The sequence below is a fragment of the Lissotriton helveticus genome, chromosome 7 (genome assembly GCF_964261635.1).
Source record: "Lissotriton helveticus chromosome 7, aLisHel1.1, whole genome shotgun sequence".
In the NCBI taxonomy this organism is placed as follows: Eukaryota; Metazoa; Chordata; class Amphibia; order Caudata; family Salamandridae; genus Lissotriton; species Lissotriton helveticus.
The window spans coordinates 1,008,988,031-1,009,007,878 of NC_136068.1; the positions used below are offsets into that span (position 1 = coordinate 1,008,988,031).

The 19,848-nt window shown below is 44.8% G+C and overlaps 1 protein-coding gene across 2 annotated transcripts in view; it reads left to right on the forward strand.

Annotated features, from left to right (window-relative positions):
- LARP1 (La ribonucleoprotein 1, translational regulator) overlaps positions 1 to 19,848 on the forward strand; it is a 915,090-nt gene that overhangs the window by 354,342 nt on the left and 540,900 nt on the right. For both annotated transcript variants that reach the window (XM_078653680.1, XM_078653681.1), the window contains exons 4-5: positions 17,840 to 17,999; positions 19,129 to 19,305. In XM_078653680.1, coding sequence (XP_078509806.1) covers positions 17,840 to 17,999; positions 19,129 to 19,305 — 337 coding nt within the window. The remainder of the gene's footprint in view (positions 1 to 17,839; positions 18,000 to 19,128; positions 19,306 to 19,848) is intronic.

A 19,848-nucleotide genomic window follows, 5' to 3' on the forward strand; every position in this document is an offset into this window, starting at 1 on the left:
GGAGTGGGGAGCGGCCCCTTGGCTAAGGCCCTTTGCTCCCCCCAACAAATTTGGCCACATTCAGTCTTTTTGGACCCCACACCCCCTTCTCCCGTGGGGCAGATGGGGGGCAGTCAGACATTTCTGAAAACTTGAGACCTGGGGGAGTCCAGGAAGGTATGGCTTGCGTGGATCCCCCAACATTTCTCTACCCAGAATCCCCTGCAAACCTCAAATTTTGATTAAAAAAAACAATTTTTTTTCCAAATTGTGTGGGAAAGTTCTGGAATCTATGTGGATCCAGAAATTTCCTACCACCCAGCAACCCCTCAGGTCTCTTGATAAAAATGATACCTCTCGCGTGGGCGGGTCAAGTACCCGCAACACGCTAGGGCCAAAAACGTATTGAGACATCAAAATGACCTATCACAAAACAAACTGGTTTTGCAAGGGGATCACCTGGGTTTTTTACCCCGGGCTCAGCGGCCACCTAGGGAAACCTACCAAACCCACACATTTCTGAAAACTAGACACCAGGGGGAGTGCTGTGTAGAAGAAAATTTGTGGATCCACTCAGATTCCAGAATTTTCCCACACAGAAATGTGAGAAAAAAAGTGCGATTTTTCAGCGTCTGTTAGAAACATGTCCCTGTACCGTGAGATTGAGGCAGTCCCAGAGTAAGTGGAGTAGAGTCCTAGGGGACTCGCAACCTCTCCAGCAGTTGGCCCTCCATGTAGGGTTGCCTCTGAAGGTGCACTGGTGTAAGTTACCAATATGTTGCTATTTTAGTGGCTGTCTCAATGCTAGCTGTTATGCGCTGTGATGATGTATCGTATATATCCTGCTACTATCCGATGTTGCTCCATCTCTGTCCCACTTTCTTAGTTGCGGGATGGCTTGTTGAAGTTCGCCATACATTTCCTGCTACTTGGTCCCACACCTCAAGTGTGGTCTTAGTGACTGGTGAAGAGTGCAGGCCCCATTTCTCAAACTGGACTTTCCATAAATGCATCCCTGCGACTGGTTGATCCATAATCATTCATTGTTTCTTGGATTCCTCCCTGGTTCATTCCGCCACGTATTCAAACTGGGCTGCCTTGTAGTAAGGTGTTGATCTCGGCGTGCTTCCAGCTCTCCTGGAAGGTTGCTGTCTCAAAGGAGGTGTTGATTACTTTCCGGAGATGGGGTACGATGGTTGCACTGGCTTTGTTGAAGATGTGGTCTGGGCATGGGTCTGACGGAGATCCGGAGTGGATGGTGTTCATGATCTTGATGGTGTCGTGGTCGTTGATGTTGGTCCAGGAGAACAGGTTGGTGCGGATGGTAGTCTCAGTGGTTGTCGGGGCGGTCGTGGCGTTGAAGCTGTCGTGGATGTCTGCGATCTTGCGGTGGAAGAAGGTGGCCAGTGAGTCGCACAGGGCTTGCGAGGGTGGGACGTCGTTGGTCTTGGGGCTGGGGTTGGAGAGTTCCTTCAATAAAGGACAATTTACCCCTGGGAACATTTACCCTATTGGGTAGAGAAGGCAAGGAGGCAACCCCACGCACAAGCTAGTGCCAGGCATAAATGTGGCATCTCCTGGTGCCCTCCTCCGAACACTGTGCAACAGTGGAAAAACAGAAGAAAGACTGCACCTGCGATTTGTGACCTGTGAGGAGATCTTAAGGGCTTTACCTGCACCTACTTAGGAGCGTGGAATGGCCAAGCCCACTGCTCTCGGAGTTCTATAGCCCTGATCATGCTGCCTCCATGGGGCCAGGTCTCTTGATTTGTCCAAAGGTGCTGTAATAAAGGGTCACGGTTGCCTCTGCAGTGGGGACCAGTTGGACCCCTAAATAAGGGATGGACGCGGACACCCATTGTATTGAGTGAGCGAGCTGCACCTCCGTCGCCAGCAGTTTGAGGGCTTGTGACTTCTGAAAATTAATGTTGATTCCCACAGCTGCGCCAAAACCCCCTCAGCCAGAAATGCCGGTATAGCCATGATTGGATTATTCAATGCCACAATTGCGTTGTACGCATAGAAGCTGGCGGTGTTCCTCACTGCCAAAGGTGGCCCCGTAATGTTTGGATTAACTCTTATTCACCGTGCTAAGTGCTCCATGTAGAGAACAAACCTGGGCGAGAATGGGCACTCCTGTTGTGTATCCCTGCTAATGGGTAAAGGAGCAGAGGCCTGTCACTGTCTGTTTACCATACTGGCTAACGATCCATGTGCTGAAGCGCTGTCAAATGTTTTCTCAACTTCTAAGGCCAAGAGCACTATTATTCTGATTGAGCGTTTGGCCTGGTCAGTCAGGTGGATAATACGCATCTTGGGGTCACTGCATTGTCTGTGGGACAAAGCCCAAATGATCCAGAACGATCAAGCCTGGCATGAGTGGTCCTAAGCGCACTGTAAGGATGCTGGTGAATGTGCACATTGAGAGAAATCGGATGGTACAAGCCACATTGTTTTATTGTCCTTCCTTGGTTTATGAATGACCACAGTGGAGGCATCCAGTATCGTGGGTGGCAGAGTACCCAATCCTGATAGTTCAGCCGAGTTAAGATGGGAGCGAGTGTGGAACTGAAGGTCTTGTGAAAGAGAGCCAGGAAGCCTCACAGTCTTGGAAACTTGAGGGGCTCCTGCCGGTCTACAGTGGAAATAACCATCTCTATTCTAATCGGGAAGTTGAGACTGTCTGCTTAAATCGCATTGTGTGCGCGCCCCCTTTAGGTATAGGGCCGTCCCCTGTGACATTGGTTCCATTCTTGGCCACCAGGGGATCCATTCTCACAGCCGGTCTCTGTGCCCCAAGTCTGTTGGCCAGCAGCCTCCTGCACCTACCTCCCCCATGTAAACGGAATTTTGAAGCAGAAGCAACGCAGATTCGGCTGTCAATGTCCAGTCCCGCCAATTGTGTGCATGCTGCCAGACCCTGGGAGCTCCTGTGCGTTTGTGTATGCATTCAAGTCCTGCACCAGTTTATGAAGGTGCTCCCTTTTGTTGTGGCAGTTTATTATCTGCCTTGATACTGCGATCAGTTCCCCACCGAATAACTGCTTTTAGGGTCTCCCAGAGAGTAGTGACTGAGGTGTCTGCATTGTCAATAGCTAGACAATCTTTTATAGCTTGGGTAACACTCTTCACCACCTCTGGCCTATGCAATAATGTCTTTTGCAGTCTCCATGTCCGGAAGATGCAACGGGTAGGGGGAAGTGCGAGGTAAGGTACACCGCTGCATGGTCTGATAACTATCACAGCTTTCTCTGTTGCTGTGACTAAGATCGGATACTTCCTTGTCCCCAGGAAATGATCTAGGCGAGCATAGGTCTTATGGGTGTATGAGTAGAGTGTGTAATCCTGAGTCTGTAGGTGCTGTACTCGCCAAATATCCCTGAAGGGGTCTCCTGATTACTAGGGCTATAAAAAAGGCCAGGGTTAGGGCGTCTCAGCCCGGGCGTCGAGGCTAAGTGCAGAGAGGACAAGAGCAGTTGCCTGTTTGAGCCTGTTAAGGGTGAAGAGGACAAAGGCTGCTGCCTGTTTGAGCCTGGTTGGGACTAGGGCCAGAAAGGCTGCCCTTTTTCTCATTTAGCAATACCCAGCCCGCACCATCCACATTCACAAACAGAGCAACACACTCGCACCAAATGTACACCACGCACAACACCATGCACAGATTAATTTACCAGCATGCACTACAAACCCAACCAAACCAAATCTACACACCTTACTATTCCAACTACCACACATCCACCATCACCTACATACAGTAACCAACTCTATCCTATACCACTAACCAATATACTCATCACGAACACAAATCCAACCAACACCATACATAACTACATCCCATTTAGACACACTCTCCCTGCTGTAATTTCACCTAACAGACCACCTTTTCTCACTAACAAACATATTAATCATCCTTCCATCAGTTGTCCAACAAACACCCGCCTCTCCCTTCTACCATAATAACACTAACGCACAACACACACTGCACACCACCACACTTTGTAACTCTTGCAACAAACCAGTCTAAGATAAACTCTCACCTCTACTTCATTCCCTTCTACACACAACATATACTCTCCTCATAAACACATCACCACCCCATCTACGTCACAACCTCCTCTGACAAACAATACTACACAACCAAATCCATTGCATGAAACATATACATCAGCACCCTTTTTCACTACTCCTCAAAAGCAAAACATATCACACACACCAGCACAACAAGATCTTTAAAGCGCAACACCTCATAATACTCACCATCACAAGAGGGAACTGCTCTAGACTGGATCGCCTCCTACCTTCAAAACAGAACTAATGTCATCCATACCCCACCTTTCTCGTCCAAACCGTACTCCACAAAAGCAGGCGTCCCTCAAGGCTCTATCATCTTATTATTATTATTATAGAGGCTTTTGTAGCGCGCTCTGTTACTAAATAGTATAGTATCCTGGCGCGGAAGAGAAGGGGACAGATCACAATAAATGCAAAAGAGAAACAGCCATTAGGCAGTGATGTTAAAAAGGTGGGTTTTTAAGCCTTTCCTGAATGCCATGATGGAGGGGGCTGTTCTCAGCTGCAGAGGCAGGGTATTCCAAGCTCTCGCTGCTCTAACAGAGATGGATTGTCCACCAAGCCTGCTATATTTGAACTTTGGTACCGTCATTTGGTGAAGATTACTTGATCTGAGAGGGCGGTTGGGAGCATAGAGGGAGAATCTCTTTCTCAGATAGGTTGGGCCTGTTAAGTGTAGTGCTCGGTATGCTAACACAAGGATCTTGAATAGGATCCTTTGAGCCACTGGGAGCCATGCTTTTCAACATCTACATGAAGTCATTACCAGTACTGATCAATAAATGTCACCTTACGTGCTATAGCTATGCAGATGACCAGCAAATACTCCTTCAACCGGAATGTCCCAAAGACATTGGAAAATCACCAATTTTCAGCTGTCTCAGAGCCGTGGATCAGTGGATGACCTGGAGCCATCCCAAATTGAATGCTTAAACTGAAATACTCAAGTGTGGCATTTGGAAACATTACAACCTGCTTGCCTCATGGCCTGATGAACTGGGATCACTGTCTAAAGTATTGAAGGAAGTAGGAAACCTCGGAATGACCATGGACTCCAAGCTGTCGATGAATGCCCAAGTGGGTAAACTAGCAAGATCAAGCTTTGCAACTATAAAAACGCTGCGATAAATTTTCCCTCATTTGGGATTTCCACACAAGGTCCAAGCTACCATCTCCCTTGTTCTGTCCAAACTCGATTACGCCAATAGCCTCTACCACGGATCACCTTTAACGACCATGAAAAGACTACAACGGATTCAGAACTCTGCTGCCAGACTACTCTTGCATATCAAACCGCGAGATCACATCTTTCCGGTCTTGAAAGCCCTGCATTGCTTTCTGGTTGCCAGAAGATCCACGTTCAAGCTGCTTTGTATCACCCACAAAGCAATACATGGATTGGGACCACTCTTTATCAGGAATAAAATCACCAAACTCATTCAACAAAGGAACCTCCGCTTTAAAGGAGCATCTCGCCTCAAAATCCCACCATACAAGAACAAAACCATGGGTGGCACATCCTTCTCTGTTCAAGCAGCCAAACTATGGAACTCTTTACCCCCCAACATAAGGTCCACCGACAACCACCTTATCTTCAGAAAAATACTCAAGATTTGGCTCTTCCCCACATAAGCACCATACGCAAACAGAAATTTACAGCATATCCCTCTGTATACAAGCATTTTTTCACTACAGATATGTACCTATCTTTGTGTATTACTTTGTATAAACATGTAAAATAATTGATGAGAGAAAAAATAATAATAAATAAAAATAGTCTTTGGTCTACATGTACATACTTCTATTGTGCATCCATGTACTTGGATCTGTGTCTGTTACTTTTCTCCTGAAAAAGCATATCCAATGCACTACCCTATTTCTCATCCTGTGCCTCTATCAATACCTTTAATCTACATATACTTACCTCCTTTATGTATCTATATACTTTCAATGTAATTATGGATCTATATATTTATCACTTTCTTCTAATTTAGCATTTCCAATGCACTACCCTATTTCTACGCCTATACTTCGCTCAATATATCGTCTAGCCCAACCTTCTGACATCTCAAACTTTTCTACTACTCCTTCCAATGCACTACCCTTTCTCTCATCCTATACATCTATCAATATATTCTCTACATCCACTCTCTCGTTTATCCCAAACCCCATACCACTACTATGATTGCCAAAATAACACTTTCTAGACTCTCTACCTATTCTACCCCTCTTTGCATCATCTGACACCTCTTTTACTATACCGATCCCCTAAAACAAACCTTTCTAAACTCTTCCCTCTATGTCCTCCCCTCCAAAACTCTTTTTTACTCACCCAAAAGCCTCCTCCTACTGCTAAGACCAAAAAAAATCCTTCACTCTATTATCCCATCACTATCCTTTTCAATCGAAATTAACAGACTAACATGTTCACTTCTCAAATTCCATATTAAACTATACTAATATACTACCCAAATAACTGAATAACATATCCACTACTCCAATTACTTCATATTGTTTTACTATACTAATTTTCAACAGGAACCCTTTATGGGTTCCGGATTGGCGTGCTACTCGCCAGAAAAGCGCTTCAGCACCCATCAGGGGTAACAAGTGCTATGTGAATGCAAATCTTTCTTCCCCTTTTATCCTTCCGCTAACCTTCTCACTCCAAGTAACTGTCTCAAGTGGGGATTTAACCACTGCGTGCGACTCTAGACCTTTTACTCACTGCAATGCCATCCGAGAGTGGGAAGTCCAGTTATCCTTTAGTAAGGTTTGCAGGTACAAGGTGCAAGTAGACTCCTTCTCCTAATGGAAAGTCAACCGCCAAGGAACGTTTTCATAAAAGATCTCCTCACAGCAAGTACCATAAGAGGTGTAAGAATTCATAGTCTTGATGCTGGACTTCCTCGACATTTACTTCTCCTTTTTAACCTCTTTTCTACTTTCAACACCTAAAATAAGACTTAGTTTCCTTGTCCATTGACTCACCCCATGCTTGTCGAGCCCTAGGGGCTAGCATTGCTGGATTTTTCTAGAATAGTGGTGTACTGCCTTAAGGTTTTTTAAATTGGTGGCAGTGAATCAGTTCTTGCTGGCTTGGCGATTCTGGTGGCTCTGACACTGCCTTCACTGGCCTTGTCCCTGGACACCTACAGAAGATTAAGCCAGCTATGGTGTTGTCCTCTGACTGCTCGGGCCCTTTTTCAGTGTCTGGAGAGATGGTAGTGCCCACACAGGAGTCTGTAGACGAAAACATCTGTGTGGCAAAGGAAAAGGTTGAGGCTAACTTAAAGGAGAAGTGCTATTGTGAGCACCTTCCTAGAATCCTAAGGTTTGAATGCTTGGGTGAGATCTTTGGTTCAGATTCTAATTCCTCTGCTATATATAGCATAGGGACTTTGGTTGGCTGGAGGAGAAGGATTTAGAAGCAGATCTCCTGCCACTTTACTGAGAGCATCTACTTATACTAACAATGTCAGTGGCCTAGATACTTCAATGGAATGGGACTTTTCTTACTCCTCTAGCTGTGTTCCCGAGGAGGTTTCATCACGAAATGGACTTTGCCTTTGTAGAAATTACAACAAACATTCTGATGGCAATTTTGCAGTGTTCTGAGCAACAGCTAAAGTCTTCTTTCTGTTTAATGAGGCCCTTCTTAACTCGATCATTGCTTAAGTAAGTAAAATCTTTATTCGGCGTTCATTTTCCATGAATTACCATAAAAGCATTTATACATTTTATTTGCATGCATTTTAACAATACTAAAACATATTCAGCTCATTTAGAAATTGTAAAAATATTGCTTAATCAAGACAATTTAATAGGTATTATTCTGAAGATTAAGCCTTAGTCTAAAAATGCATTTTAAGATAGTACTAACGACTTTGCATACATATTCTGAGCTTAAAAATTGTAGCCACAATATAGCGGGACGGCATTTTCGAAGGCCTAGAGTTCTCAACAGTGGGGTTAGCCAAAGCCTTCGGTAGGCGGAATAATATTTACAGAACAGTACAGTGTGCATTGTTGACTGTTCAGATAATTCATCACATGGGCAAGGCATTAAACTCTCTTCCCAGCTATTTCTGTTTGGGAATGCTACGACCCTATGGAAAATGTTCAACCTGAATCTCGCTAATAGAAATCGTTCAAACTGCGAGTCTACATAGGTTAAATATGGTTCCATTTCCATGGTCGTCATGACCGCCAGAGAGTGCTGTACAGATGGTTTCTTAATCTCCACAGTGATACGTAATTCTTCAAAGTGACTCAACGCCTTTGCCTTGAGCTCTTTCTTGGGAATTCCAACAATAGATTCCGGGTTATAATAATACTCGGCCATTCCTAGATCAGTGAGAAGATTTTTAACATATGTTAACCAGTCTATTTTATCTGCGCGATCTAGGGTCATACAATCCGCAACGATAGCTTTAGTGAGAGAATTCTTTGTTGAAACCCATATTCTGCGCCAGAGAAGCACAGGTTCAATTTTGGCCAAGTCCTCAATGTGTGGTAGTCCCAGTTCTGCATGTGAGGCAAAAGTGGATACTCTTTTAGGGACTGACAGTAAAAATCTTATAAAGGTATTCTCCGCAACCTGTAGGGCTTTTGTGTTTATGGCCCCATAAACCCGCCCCATAAAGTGCGATTGAGTGGCACTTAGCTCTATAGATTTGGAGTAGTTCAACCGGGGTTTTTTTCCCTAATTTCTGGGCAAATTTAATGAGAGCAGCGATGGAGCGCAAGAGTTGGTGCTTGCGCGCTTCTATGGCCGCTCTCCAGTTGAGCTTCTCATCTATCATAATTTCCAAATAAGGGTATTGGGAAGTGGATTCTAATTTTTCGTTATTTAAAAAGATGGTTTTTCCGTTTTTCCTAACCCGTCCAGCTACCATAACAAAAGTTTTCTTTATGTTTATAAGAAGGTCTAGATCGCTCATAAATTTTGCATAACTATTCAAGGATTTTTGTAGCTCACGTGGGGTGCGTGCTATGATCACCGCGTCGTCTGCATACAAGAGCGCGGGCACCAGTCGATCTTTTACACGGGGTAAGTCCAGTCCCCCCCGTAACATCTCTACCTCGAGGCCATTGGTATAGAGGGAGAAAAGGAAGGGGGCAAGGACGCATCCCTGCCTGACGCCGCGCTCTACAGGAAAGGAATCTGACAATTCACCCCGTACTCCAAAACGCACCCTCGCGGAAGCGTTGGAGTAAAGTTCTCTGAGGAAGGTCACGAGAACCTCGTCCATTCCCATGTTGGTCAGGACTGACCAGAGTTTGCATGACTGACGCAGTCGAAAGCGGCAGAGAGGTCGACGTAAACCATGTACAACCTCTCGCACTTTGCTGAGACATACTTTCCCATCAGTAAGGCCAGGTTCAGGGCTTGTTCCGTGGCCCTCTCGGAAACCATACTGAATGTCCGAGAGGGTCCCGGTATCGTCTGCCCACTCCTGTAAACGCTGGAGAACCACTCTGCCCAGTACTTTCCCCAGTGAGTTCAGGAGGGAGATTGGACGATAACAAGTCACCTCCTCTCTATTTCCCTTCTTAAAGATGGGTACCAAAATTGATTGGGTCCAGGATGTGAGTAATCCGGACACCATTGCTGTGTCAAACACCCTTTTTATTATCGGGGCCCAAAGATCTAATCTAAATTTGAAAAAATCAACTGGTACCCCGTCCGGGCCTGGGGCTTTTCCACTCTTACTGGCATTCAGTGCCTTTATTACCTCGTATAGGTTGACTGCCAGTGGAATTGGGAATGAATTATCCTAATTTATACTGTTATTTTTTCCACTAGCAGCTACTACTGGTGGTTTGCCAAAAATCTTAGCGAAGTGATTTGTCCAGGTATGTCCCTCAATGGCTATGTCAAGACTTGGCTGGTCTATTTAATCAGTCAGGAAAGGTGCTTTAACCACTTTCCAAAATAGTTCGCTGTTTTTGTTTAATGAGCTTTCATGCAGCTGGTCCCATAATGCCTTTTTTAGCTCTTCTTTTCTCGCTTTACAGGCCAACTTATACGCTATTCTCAGATTCCTGACCTCCTCTTTATCTCTTGTTGTTTGTGTTAGTGCTCTTTTTAGCTTTTTATGGGCTACTGAGCAATCATGGTTGAACCATCCTTTTCTTTTTTCCAAGGCCCCTTTCTGCTTCACGGTAAGGTGTTTATTTACTTTACCTAAGATCGTCTTAAAATGGGATAGGACTTCCTCATCAGATACCTTCATATCTAATCACTTCAGAATTTCTGTTTGTGCTGCAATTACGACCTTATTTGTCAATTCGTTTGGATCAATCTGCCCCCACCCAAGGGTATAGCCATTTATTTTTGTGAGCTGGATATTGTTCTGGGAGAGGGCGGAGATTAAGGTTTGGGCTGATAGCTGAGATTGGTCCAGGATTAAATCAAAGGTTAAAGCTGAGTGATCACTTAATGTATTAATTTTCACTCTGAAATTCAGGGTCTTATTAACAAGGGTCGCTGTAGTGAGGATGTAATCAATTGTAGTTTCACTTCCCCTTCCGAGATAGGTGGGGTCCAGCTTCCCAAGTAAAGGGTTTGTTTGGTTTAATATTATTAGATCCAAACTGGACATGGATTCGTTTAGAAAGTCGCCCACCACTGAATGACTAAAGTGGGTTATTTGCTCCTCGGTTCCATGCCCCATCCCACAGATATTACTATTTTGATTTTCGCAGGGGTGGAGATTAAAATCGCCTCCCCAAACGATACTCGGTGGTTCAGCCCTGGTTTTAATTTCGTGTCACTACTTAGTTTCTTGCGTAAAACCCCCAATATTTTTATTCTCGTTTTCCATTAGATTGTCATAGAGGTTGACTAAGAGAATAGTCCTCTTTGTCTTGAATACCAGTCTCAGGATCTGATAATGGGTTTCTAGACTAATTGGAGTAACTACCAGGCCAGGTATAGTGTTCAATATGTAAGTTGTCAGCCCGCCTTTAGCTCTCCCGTGGGTTCCTGCAATTCCTGCTGAGAAATAAGTTTTGTACCCTATCAAGTGCATTTCTTTTGTAAGCCAAGTTTCCTGTAAAGCTAAGACTTGAGGTTCATTGGCAAACTCTAAGAGACTTCCGTCCAGGATTTTTTCTCGGAGACCTGCACAATTCCAGAAACGAATTTGGATTTTTTCTCCTCTCGTGACGGAGACCTGGCTTCCATTTATCCTATTTAGTATATTTGGCACAGGTTGCTCAACCTCCCTATTACGGTCTTCATGAGCTAGAGTAGATGTAATGGTAATATTGTTCCCCCTATTTAGATTATCCCGCTCCCTCTCAGATGGTTGATTAGATTGAGTCACCTGACTGTATTCCTCAGTGGTACGATTTTCGACCGTAGTGTCTGGGTGATATCACCAGCTAGAATGCCTTCTTTTATCATAGGACAGTCTTGAATCAAGGGAAGATTGCTATTGAGTCAATCCAATCCATCTAAGCCAGACAGTGTTGAGAAGTAATTAAATGTTGGAATGTTAAACTCGGGAAATGGTGTTTGGTAGTTGTTATTCAAATTACCCCAGTATGTCTGAGAGTGGAGTTGTTGCAGAGGTTGATTCGAGAAATGGTTATGAATAGGCTGGTAGCCTACTTCTCTCCACTCCGGACGATATCTTCTTGTTTGGAAGTGTCTAGAATTATTTATCAATTCTCGTGGATAGAAGTAGCTAACGTAGTGTGTGGAGATAGTATCTCCGCCTATGGCCTCATACCAATCTCCCAGGGTTCTTACCACCCTATGGTCCTTAAAGTTAATGATTATGACGTCTCCCCTTTTGTCTTTTGGCCTTGAGCCCACCCACACCGCTCGCCTTACTGACAGGATTTCACCATTTACATGTGCAGGATGGGGTCTATTCTGCTTCAACAATAAATGGTTTTATTTTTTAGAGCATGATAGTTTTCTCTGGCCCCTTCTGCTAGTTCCGGAACTCCTGTCAGGACAATTGTATATGGAGCTGAATCTGGAGGTAAATCAACTGTCCTGCGTCTTGGTCTTTTTGAATATTGTGTTGAGTGGTCGCCCGAATCTCTGCTTGATATTTTATTCGTGGGCGGATAGGATTTTATTGTTGGTAAGGGAGGATTTGATTGTATAGAATTGTTTGTCACAGGGAGGGCTGGACCTGAGGACTGTGATGAGTCAATAATGTTACTATGTGGCACCAGGAGTGAATTAGCCATGGGAGGATGTAAGGGGGTGGTATCGATAATCGCCAAATGAGTCCCCAAATTACATTGGGGGATTGGTGGGGTAAGATGTGAGGTGGGAAAGGGTTTAGGCTCAAGAGGTCTATCTCGAGTAGTGGCCGATGGTTTCATACTACTCAATGTTGCTTCTAAAATGGTGAGCCTGATCTCCACTTTCTTATGCTCTCGCTGATAGGCAAGAGCAAAGATCTGAGCAGAAATTCCAGAGTGCCCAAAGGAGCGGCAGGGGGTACTACATTAGATGGATTAATCATGGGGGCTTCCTCGAGGTTGGTAGTGTGGACACCTCTATCGAGGGGAGAACTGCGCACTTCCACCATCGATTTGTCATGATTTGGGGCTGGTTTAAGGCCTTTCCCAAAATCACAATGTGAAATTTTCGTTTTAGCATGCCCTCCCCTCGTTTTCCTTTTTCGCTTATTTGGGGGGGGGGGGGGGGTGGACCTTCGCATCAGCAGCTGTTTTTGGCTTGCCCTTCCCAACTTTAGGTGCTTTAACCGATAGAATAGGTTGGGAGGTTAAGTCGATGGGCACTCTACTAGGGCTGGTTGGATCGATAACCCTGGGGGGGCTTGCTCAATGGGCGGACAAGGGGGAGTAGTACAATTCCTCAGCAGAAGCGGGACGCCCTCCTCAGATAGTGGCCCCTCGCTAATGCTGATAGACTCACCCTCTTGGGAGATAGAAATTTCAGTCAAGGGCCTGTTTTTCAAGGTTTCAATAGAGCGACGTCGCTCGGCCCTACGCTCAGCCAGAGAGCAATCTTTATCCCCATCCCCGCCATCCGGTGTTCGTGAGAAATAGATGTCCAATGTCCTGTTTTTGGCTCCCCCCACCTTAGCGGTGAGCCCATCCAACGCTGGTGAAGGCATGTCAAATATATGCTATCCTAAACAGGGACGAAGACGGGGTCAAGATATTACGCCAACAGCAAACACAAGAGGGTGGGCCCAGCCCAGGCTCCTCTGGCCTCTGAGGGCCACAGAGGGCCCGCCCTTTGCCCGGGCTTATCCCCGGGCGCTCCCACGCAGCGTATTACGCTGGTTCTTATAGGCGTCTAGAGCAGGTTGGGCGGGGCGGGGTGGTCAGGGAGAGCGGGCCAGCTGACTCGGCCTTAGTCAGACCGGGGCTCCTGGGAAAGCGAGTCCCGGTCAACGCTCGCAGCCCTGTCTCACACCCAGCAGTGGCCAAACCTTTAGGAACCCACTCCAGACGAAGCTGGACCCGCGCAGCGGGTTCCGCGAGGCGTAGGCACAGGTCCTTGTGAGTAGCAGCCGGAAAAAAGTCTCAGTAAGAATCCCACGTTGGAGCAGGAAGTCACGTCTTTTTGAGCAGGTTGGGCGGGGCGGTCAGGGAGAGCGGACCAGCTGACTCGGCCTTAGTCAGACCGGGGCTCCTGGGAAAGCGAGTCCCGGTCAACGCTCGCAGCCCTGTCTCACACCCAGCAGTGGCCAAACCTTCAGGAACCCACTCCAGACGAAGCGGGACCCGCGCAGCGGGTTCCGCGAGGCGTAGGCACAGGTCCTTGCGAGTAGCAGCCGGAAAAAGGTCTCAGTAAGAATCCCACGTTGGAGCAGGAAGTCACGTCTTTTTGAGCAGGTTGGGCGGGGCGGTCAGGGAGAGCGGGCCAGCTGACTCGGCCTTAGTCAGACCGGGGCTCCTGGGAAAGCGAGTCCCGGTCAACGCTCGCAGCCCTGTCTCACACCCAGCAGTGGCCAAAGCTCAGGAACCCACTCCAGACGAAGCGGGACCCGCGCAGCGGGTTCCGCGAGGCGTAGGCACAGGTCCTTGTGAGTAGCAGCCGGAAAAAAGTCTCAGTAAGAATCATTGCTTAACAGTAGACACCCTGTACAGATCAGAACCAAATTGCCAGGTGCCATAGACTGGCTCTGAACGACCTGCACTACTTGTCCTCCAAGTTGTCATCCGTGTCTTGTTCAAAACCTTTCCAATGCTTTTCCTATGGTTACCCTGGACAGTGAATCCAAGAAACTTTGCTTTTTGGGCAGAGCAGCTGTATCACTCTTTTTGGTGTAGGGGTCTGTGTGGAGAACATTACCAGCAGTAGCAAATCCTTTTCCCTCCAGTCTCTGTGGGTTGTGGTACTTCAAAATATCTTACCCCCGCCCACCCCCATAATGCCTTCCACTGAGGCTCGTCCATTTTGACACCTATTGAAAGGAAATGACCGGCCACTGGGTCATCCAGCTGATCTGCGTTGGCTTCTCTTTTCTGTCCTCCCCTTCAGGCTACACCTTCAGAATATGCTCTGATGCTCACTCCTCGATACTAGAGGTGGAAGTGAGTATCTTGCTGCACCAAGGGACTATGGAAGTGGAGCTTCCGGTAGAAAGTCATGGGATTTTACTTTGTCTCCAAGAAGGACGGAGTACTAAAATCTACCCTGAACCATTTTGTATGGTAGGACAAATTAAAGATGCGGTTTCTGAGCCAGGTCCTGGTGGCCTTTAACTCCAGGATGCCTACTTTCATCTTCAGATTCTTCCCACCTACAACGCTTCAGGTTCACTGTGGAGGGCTACATATCTGTTTATTGCTCTCACTTTTGGACTGACAGCAGCTCCGTGTCTCTTCAAAGGTGCTGATTGTTCGAACAGCTTCACTGCAGTGGTCTGGATTTATCTACTCCTGTACTTTGACTGAGTGGAAAAGACTGAGTCCGACTTGTGGTTCAGGGCCATCTACAGCAGACAGTAACTGTTCCATGACCTAGGCTTTAACGTAAAAGTCCAGAAGTCTCACCCCACTACCACACAGACTTATCTATAACAAGGTGGGGCTTCTTATGAAGGACTTTCCTCCTCAGAGTTTTATGAATATTTGGGTGACGAGTCCTCTCTCTTTAGCTTGGATCCTGGTCTTGCGAGTCGGTTGACTGCTAGGCCTAATGCCTTTATGCATCTTGATGCCTCGCGTCTGGTGATAAATTAAGCCACCTCCACTGGTGTGTGTGGTGGCAGTGGCTGCAAAAATAAGGCAGTATTTTGGCTCTGGTGTGAATCTTTCAATCTGCATATCTGGATCTGTCCTGGTTGATGGATCCCTCAAACCTCCGCAGTGTCAAGCTACTGTGGCCAGTAGAAGCGGCCATCACATCCTGCGAAGGGGAATGCATTAATCCAATATGAACACTAAGGACGGGTGTGACTTTTGCTGAGGCCCTCTTCACCCATCCAAATTACCAATATAATCCAATTTTCAGGTGTCAACAATGCAGGTAGAACGCAGCAGTGGGATTGTCAGCTTAGTTTAATGGGTGCTTGTAATTAGACCTAGGCTAAAGTCTAATTACGCTGGAGTAATTGACATAATTTTTGTACTCTGTAATAAAATGTATGCTAAATTACCTAGATTACGCCACATTGTGCAATTTCATGGTGAAATCTTTACACAAGATATACAGTTAAAGAAATTTAACATGTGGCATTTCAGGTTTTTTTTGCGAACAGACTGGATAATTTAGCACAAAACTGCAAATCTGAATAAGAGCGACAGTGTTTTGAACGCAGTGTTAATTTTTGAATGAGATGCATCTCGTCTAATTTTGCTGTCATTTCGGGTAATTACAGGACGCAAAATTACGCGTGGTAAGCCTACACCTGCTTGTTACATTACAGCTAGTGTTTTGTATGTAATCGGTACCGAAACCTAAAAATTGCCTCGCAAACGAAACTGTTAGAAGCCATAAACATTACTGAACGAGGTAGGTAATGCTGGCCTGAGGAGGAAAACTGGGAACAACCTCTAGAATAGGAGGCACGTGCACTTTAAGTTTTTCCCGGTACCAAGACTAGGATAGGATATCGAAAACTGTTCTACATCACTCATTAGGTGGAAGGCATGGATTCAAAGTTGCCTTGAAGATTGAATTCAGTCTCTTTGGTCCTTGAGGCATCTGACCTCTTACTCCCTTTTCGCAGCCTAAATTACCTCTCTGCTTTGAGAATTCACTTGAATGTTTTGCCTATGCCTTTCACAAAATGAAAGTCTGTGTGGCACATAGTTTTGGCATTTTCTGCTGTCTTTATCTTGTGTACGTTTACGTGACAGGCTCTGATGGTGGATGTTTGAGGCAGTTATATAATGAATGGAAAGATTTCCAATAAGAAAACACCGGGAAACACTTGGTACGAAAAATGTTGAGTGAAGAGAAAAATGGCACGTGGTTGGATTTTCCTGCCAAGGAAGTTATACAAATCTACTCGTCCCTTTTGGTGCAGTGGATTAAGGTGACAGATTGTCTGGGTTCCTCTGTCAGATCTGACAATAGCCTCTCTGATCAAGTTGGGCATCTTCTTGGGATCTGGAGTTTAACCAGGCTCCTATTTTGCCGCCTTCCACAAATTTACATGCAGTGTTTTGAAGTAGTCAGGAGATCGTCGTTCCAAAATTGGAATTCCTTGTGAGCCTGTGCACGCCACAAATTAACATGTTTAAAGTTATTGTCGAAGCTCCTCTTCAATCTCTTTGCAAGCTGAAGGATGGGAATTTATTCCAAGTAAGGGCGGGAGTGCTTTTTAGCGTAGAAAAAAGGGGGTCTACGGAATGTCAAGGTGCTCAGCAGATTTCCACCTAAGCCAGATTTATACGTGTGTATGCACTTATTCGAAAATGTTATTAACAAACTTTTGTTAGGAGTTTCCAGGCCTGCTTTCTTAAACTCTTGTGAATTCCTAAGTCATAAATCTGCACCAATGCACAAGTACCTGCGTGTACTTTTGTGACTTTTTACTTTCGTATTGGTCGGTATAGATTTGCTATCAATTCATCTTTTATATTTTAGAATGCAACAAACCTATTTTAGTAAGTGGAGCATCAGATAAATTGCATTTAAAGTTGCGTAATAGTTTAGGAACATAAATGTTGCACATTTTGTGTGCATTTTATTTTGATAGGAATCTCCTATCTTGCCTTCATGCTACTACAGGTACTTTGCATATCAATTTGGAGTGTTCTGGGAGCGTTAAAAATAGACTCAATTGTTACATTTTGCAAACGTTAACACGTTACTGTACTGGAGCCACTGTCAGTAATGCAAACTGAGCTCACAGCTCGGTGCGTTTCTGTAGAGCACTTGCCCCAATAGTAGAGGGTTTTAATAGCACTCATTCCTAAATAAACGTTTGAACAACTTGCACAATATATTCTAACCTTGCCTTTAGTGGCACTCATTTTTGTTATTTTTCAAGTTGGGTCTCGAAATTTACCTTAAGTACCATAGATTGTAACGTCTGTTTACAATGTTTAGAGAGAGCAGAAGTGTTGTATGTAGCCCACGTAAAACAGGTTATTCAGAATTGTGGTAATGAATGTTCCCGCCCAAGATCTTTATTCTCAGTAAACTAGACTACAAATTGCAAGGGGGCATTTTATTTATTTGGCAGGAATGAATATAATTAATGCCCAATGCTGCTGCATACAGATTCTGGATGTTAAATGTGCTCTAGTGTCTGGAGGATTGAAACCATTGTGGTCCCGTTAATTTATTCTAAAATACCAATTCAATCTTTTGTCCCCATCACTACAGCCCTCTGCTAAACTTCAGGTGTCCAAGAAACCATTGATGAGGAAAGAGATGAAGGAGGAGAAAGGAGATGGGAAGGAGAATCAAAGAGTAAGATCTGACGAATCTGGAGAGGAGAAAAATGGCGATGATGAAAATCAGAAATCTGGTCAGAAGAAAAAAGGTGTGTTTTTTAAAATCTATTATACGCAGGTGTAATGATAAAATGTTGATTGACAACTTTAACTGAAAAGGGCAAGGATCAGATTAATTAACACGTATTTGTTAGGCTGTGACTTGAAGGTACTTTATCACTTGGGAAACATTGGAGGATCGGAAGTTAGTTAAAATTTCGTCTTTTTATTGGTGATAGTTCCCCTGTTAAGGAGTTGTATTCAGTATTTGCCATCCTTCTGTCTTTATTTTCTGGATGATCCCATTTTAATTTTTGTCATGTTGTGCAAGAAATGCCACCAGGTTGTCTGCACTCCATGGAAGGAGTATAGTACTTGGATTAATATATCCTCAAAAGACAGTTAAATGCAGTTCAGTGGCTCTCAAAGGAAAATGTCTTTCAAGGGATAAGCAGTATTGAGGATAAACAACTGTCAAGACTGAATAAAAATTATTTAAAGGAAACCTATAAGGAAAGTTTACAATAGAACTGTTTCAAACAAATGTCCAAAACAGTTTATATATTTTCAGAACTAAGAAGCAAATGTTGAGCTAGACTAAGACTAAATAAAGTACATGAAAAACTTCCATGCAATATGATGGAGAATCCAGATTTTATTTCTTAGACTTCCAAAACGGACTGTTTGAACTTGTAACTGATTTTGGACTGTCAGGCTTGGGCATTGCAGGTTTCATATTTATCTTAAACGCTTTGCTCAAGTGAGGAGATTAAAATTTAGGCGCACTCAAAGTCTTTAAGCCTAAGTGTTTCTTATAGGCTGGTGGCTCTAAGAGAAAAGTTTGAGCTTTGAAGAGGAAAATCCCTTCAAGAGATGGTCAGTCTGTGCTCTAGGAAGGCCGTTTTGTAAATGCCTCTTTTAATATAGAGCCATGAACATGGATGTGAATCGAAGTCTTAGCTCCCATTTACTACTGGCACATTTTAGGGCCATCTTTAAAGAAATCTAATTTTGTATGTTGCATTTACTGACGGTAAGAATCCCCTATCTTTGACGTCTCCCTTGTTTAGCGTCCCTCAAACCCTGTCCCATCTTGATATCCTCTACCATTCTCCGCAGACCTCCTGTCAGTAATGACACTTAAGGATAATTTATAACGCTGGGTGTTTCTTCCTTCAGGTAACAAATATAAGTGGGTGCCCCTGCAGATTGATGTAAAATCTGAGGCCTCGCGGGAGAAAACTGCTGCACGGAACAATCGCCAGAATGAGCAGAACAGACATCCTGTTATCCGCAATGAAACCAAAGGAGAAGAATCTCATCGAGAAATGCGGGAGAGGAGGAATGAGTGGCACGGTAATGCTATAGGAACTTTGGTGTGAGGTCGGAGTGGCAAAATAAATTAATGTCTTTGTTAGGGGAGGGGGACTATTTCTATTGCATCTTTCGAAGTCCTTCGACTTCCATTTGTAGTATGTGCATTTGTAGTCTTTACCTGTTGACATTTCTCAAGTTAGCCTTCTCAGCAGCACCTTCATCTTTTCCAGCCTTTTGCCATTGATGGCTTAGTTTTCTGACCCCACTCCCTGCTTTAACAGTTTCCTGGCTGTTCCTCCTTGTCTCTAGACAAGCTGAGGTTCTTGAGTGAAGTCTGCTTCTATTACAACTGCATCCTCTCTCCCGATGACCACCTTTATTATTTTCAGGATCTTTAGCTTGAACTCGGCACACGCTTTGGATTATAGTCCTTTGGTAGTTTTACACACCTTGTGGATGGAACTTGAGACCGAATCTACAGGGACTATTCTTACACTCCCTCTATGACCTTCCCATGTAGCATGTGCTCAGACTGAGGGCAGCTTCTCTGTTGGTCATTTTCACGGAAGAGTTCAGTTTTTA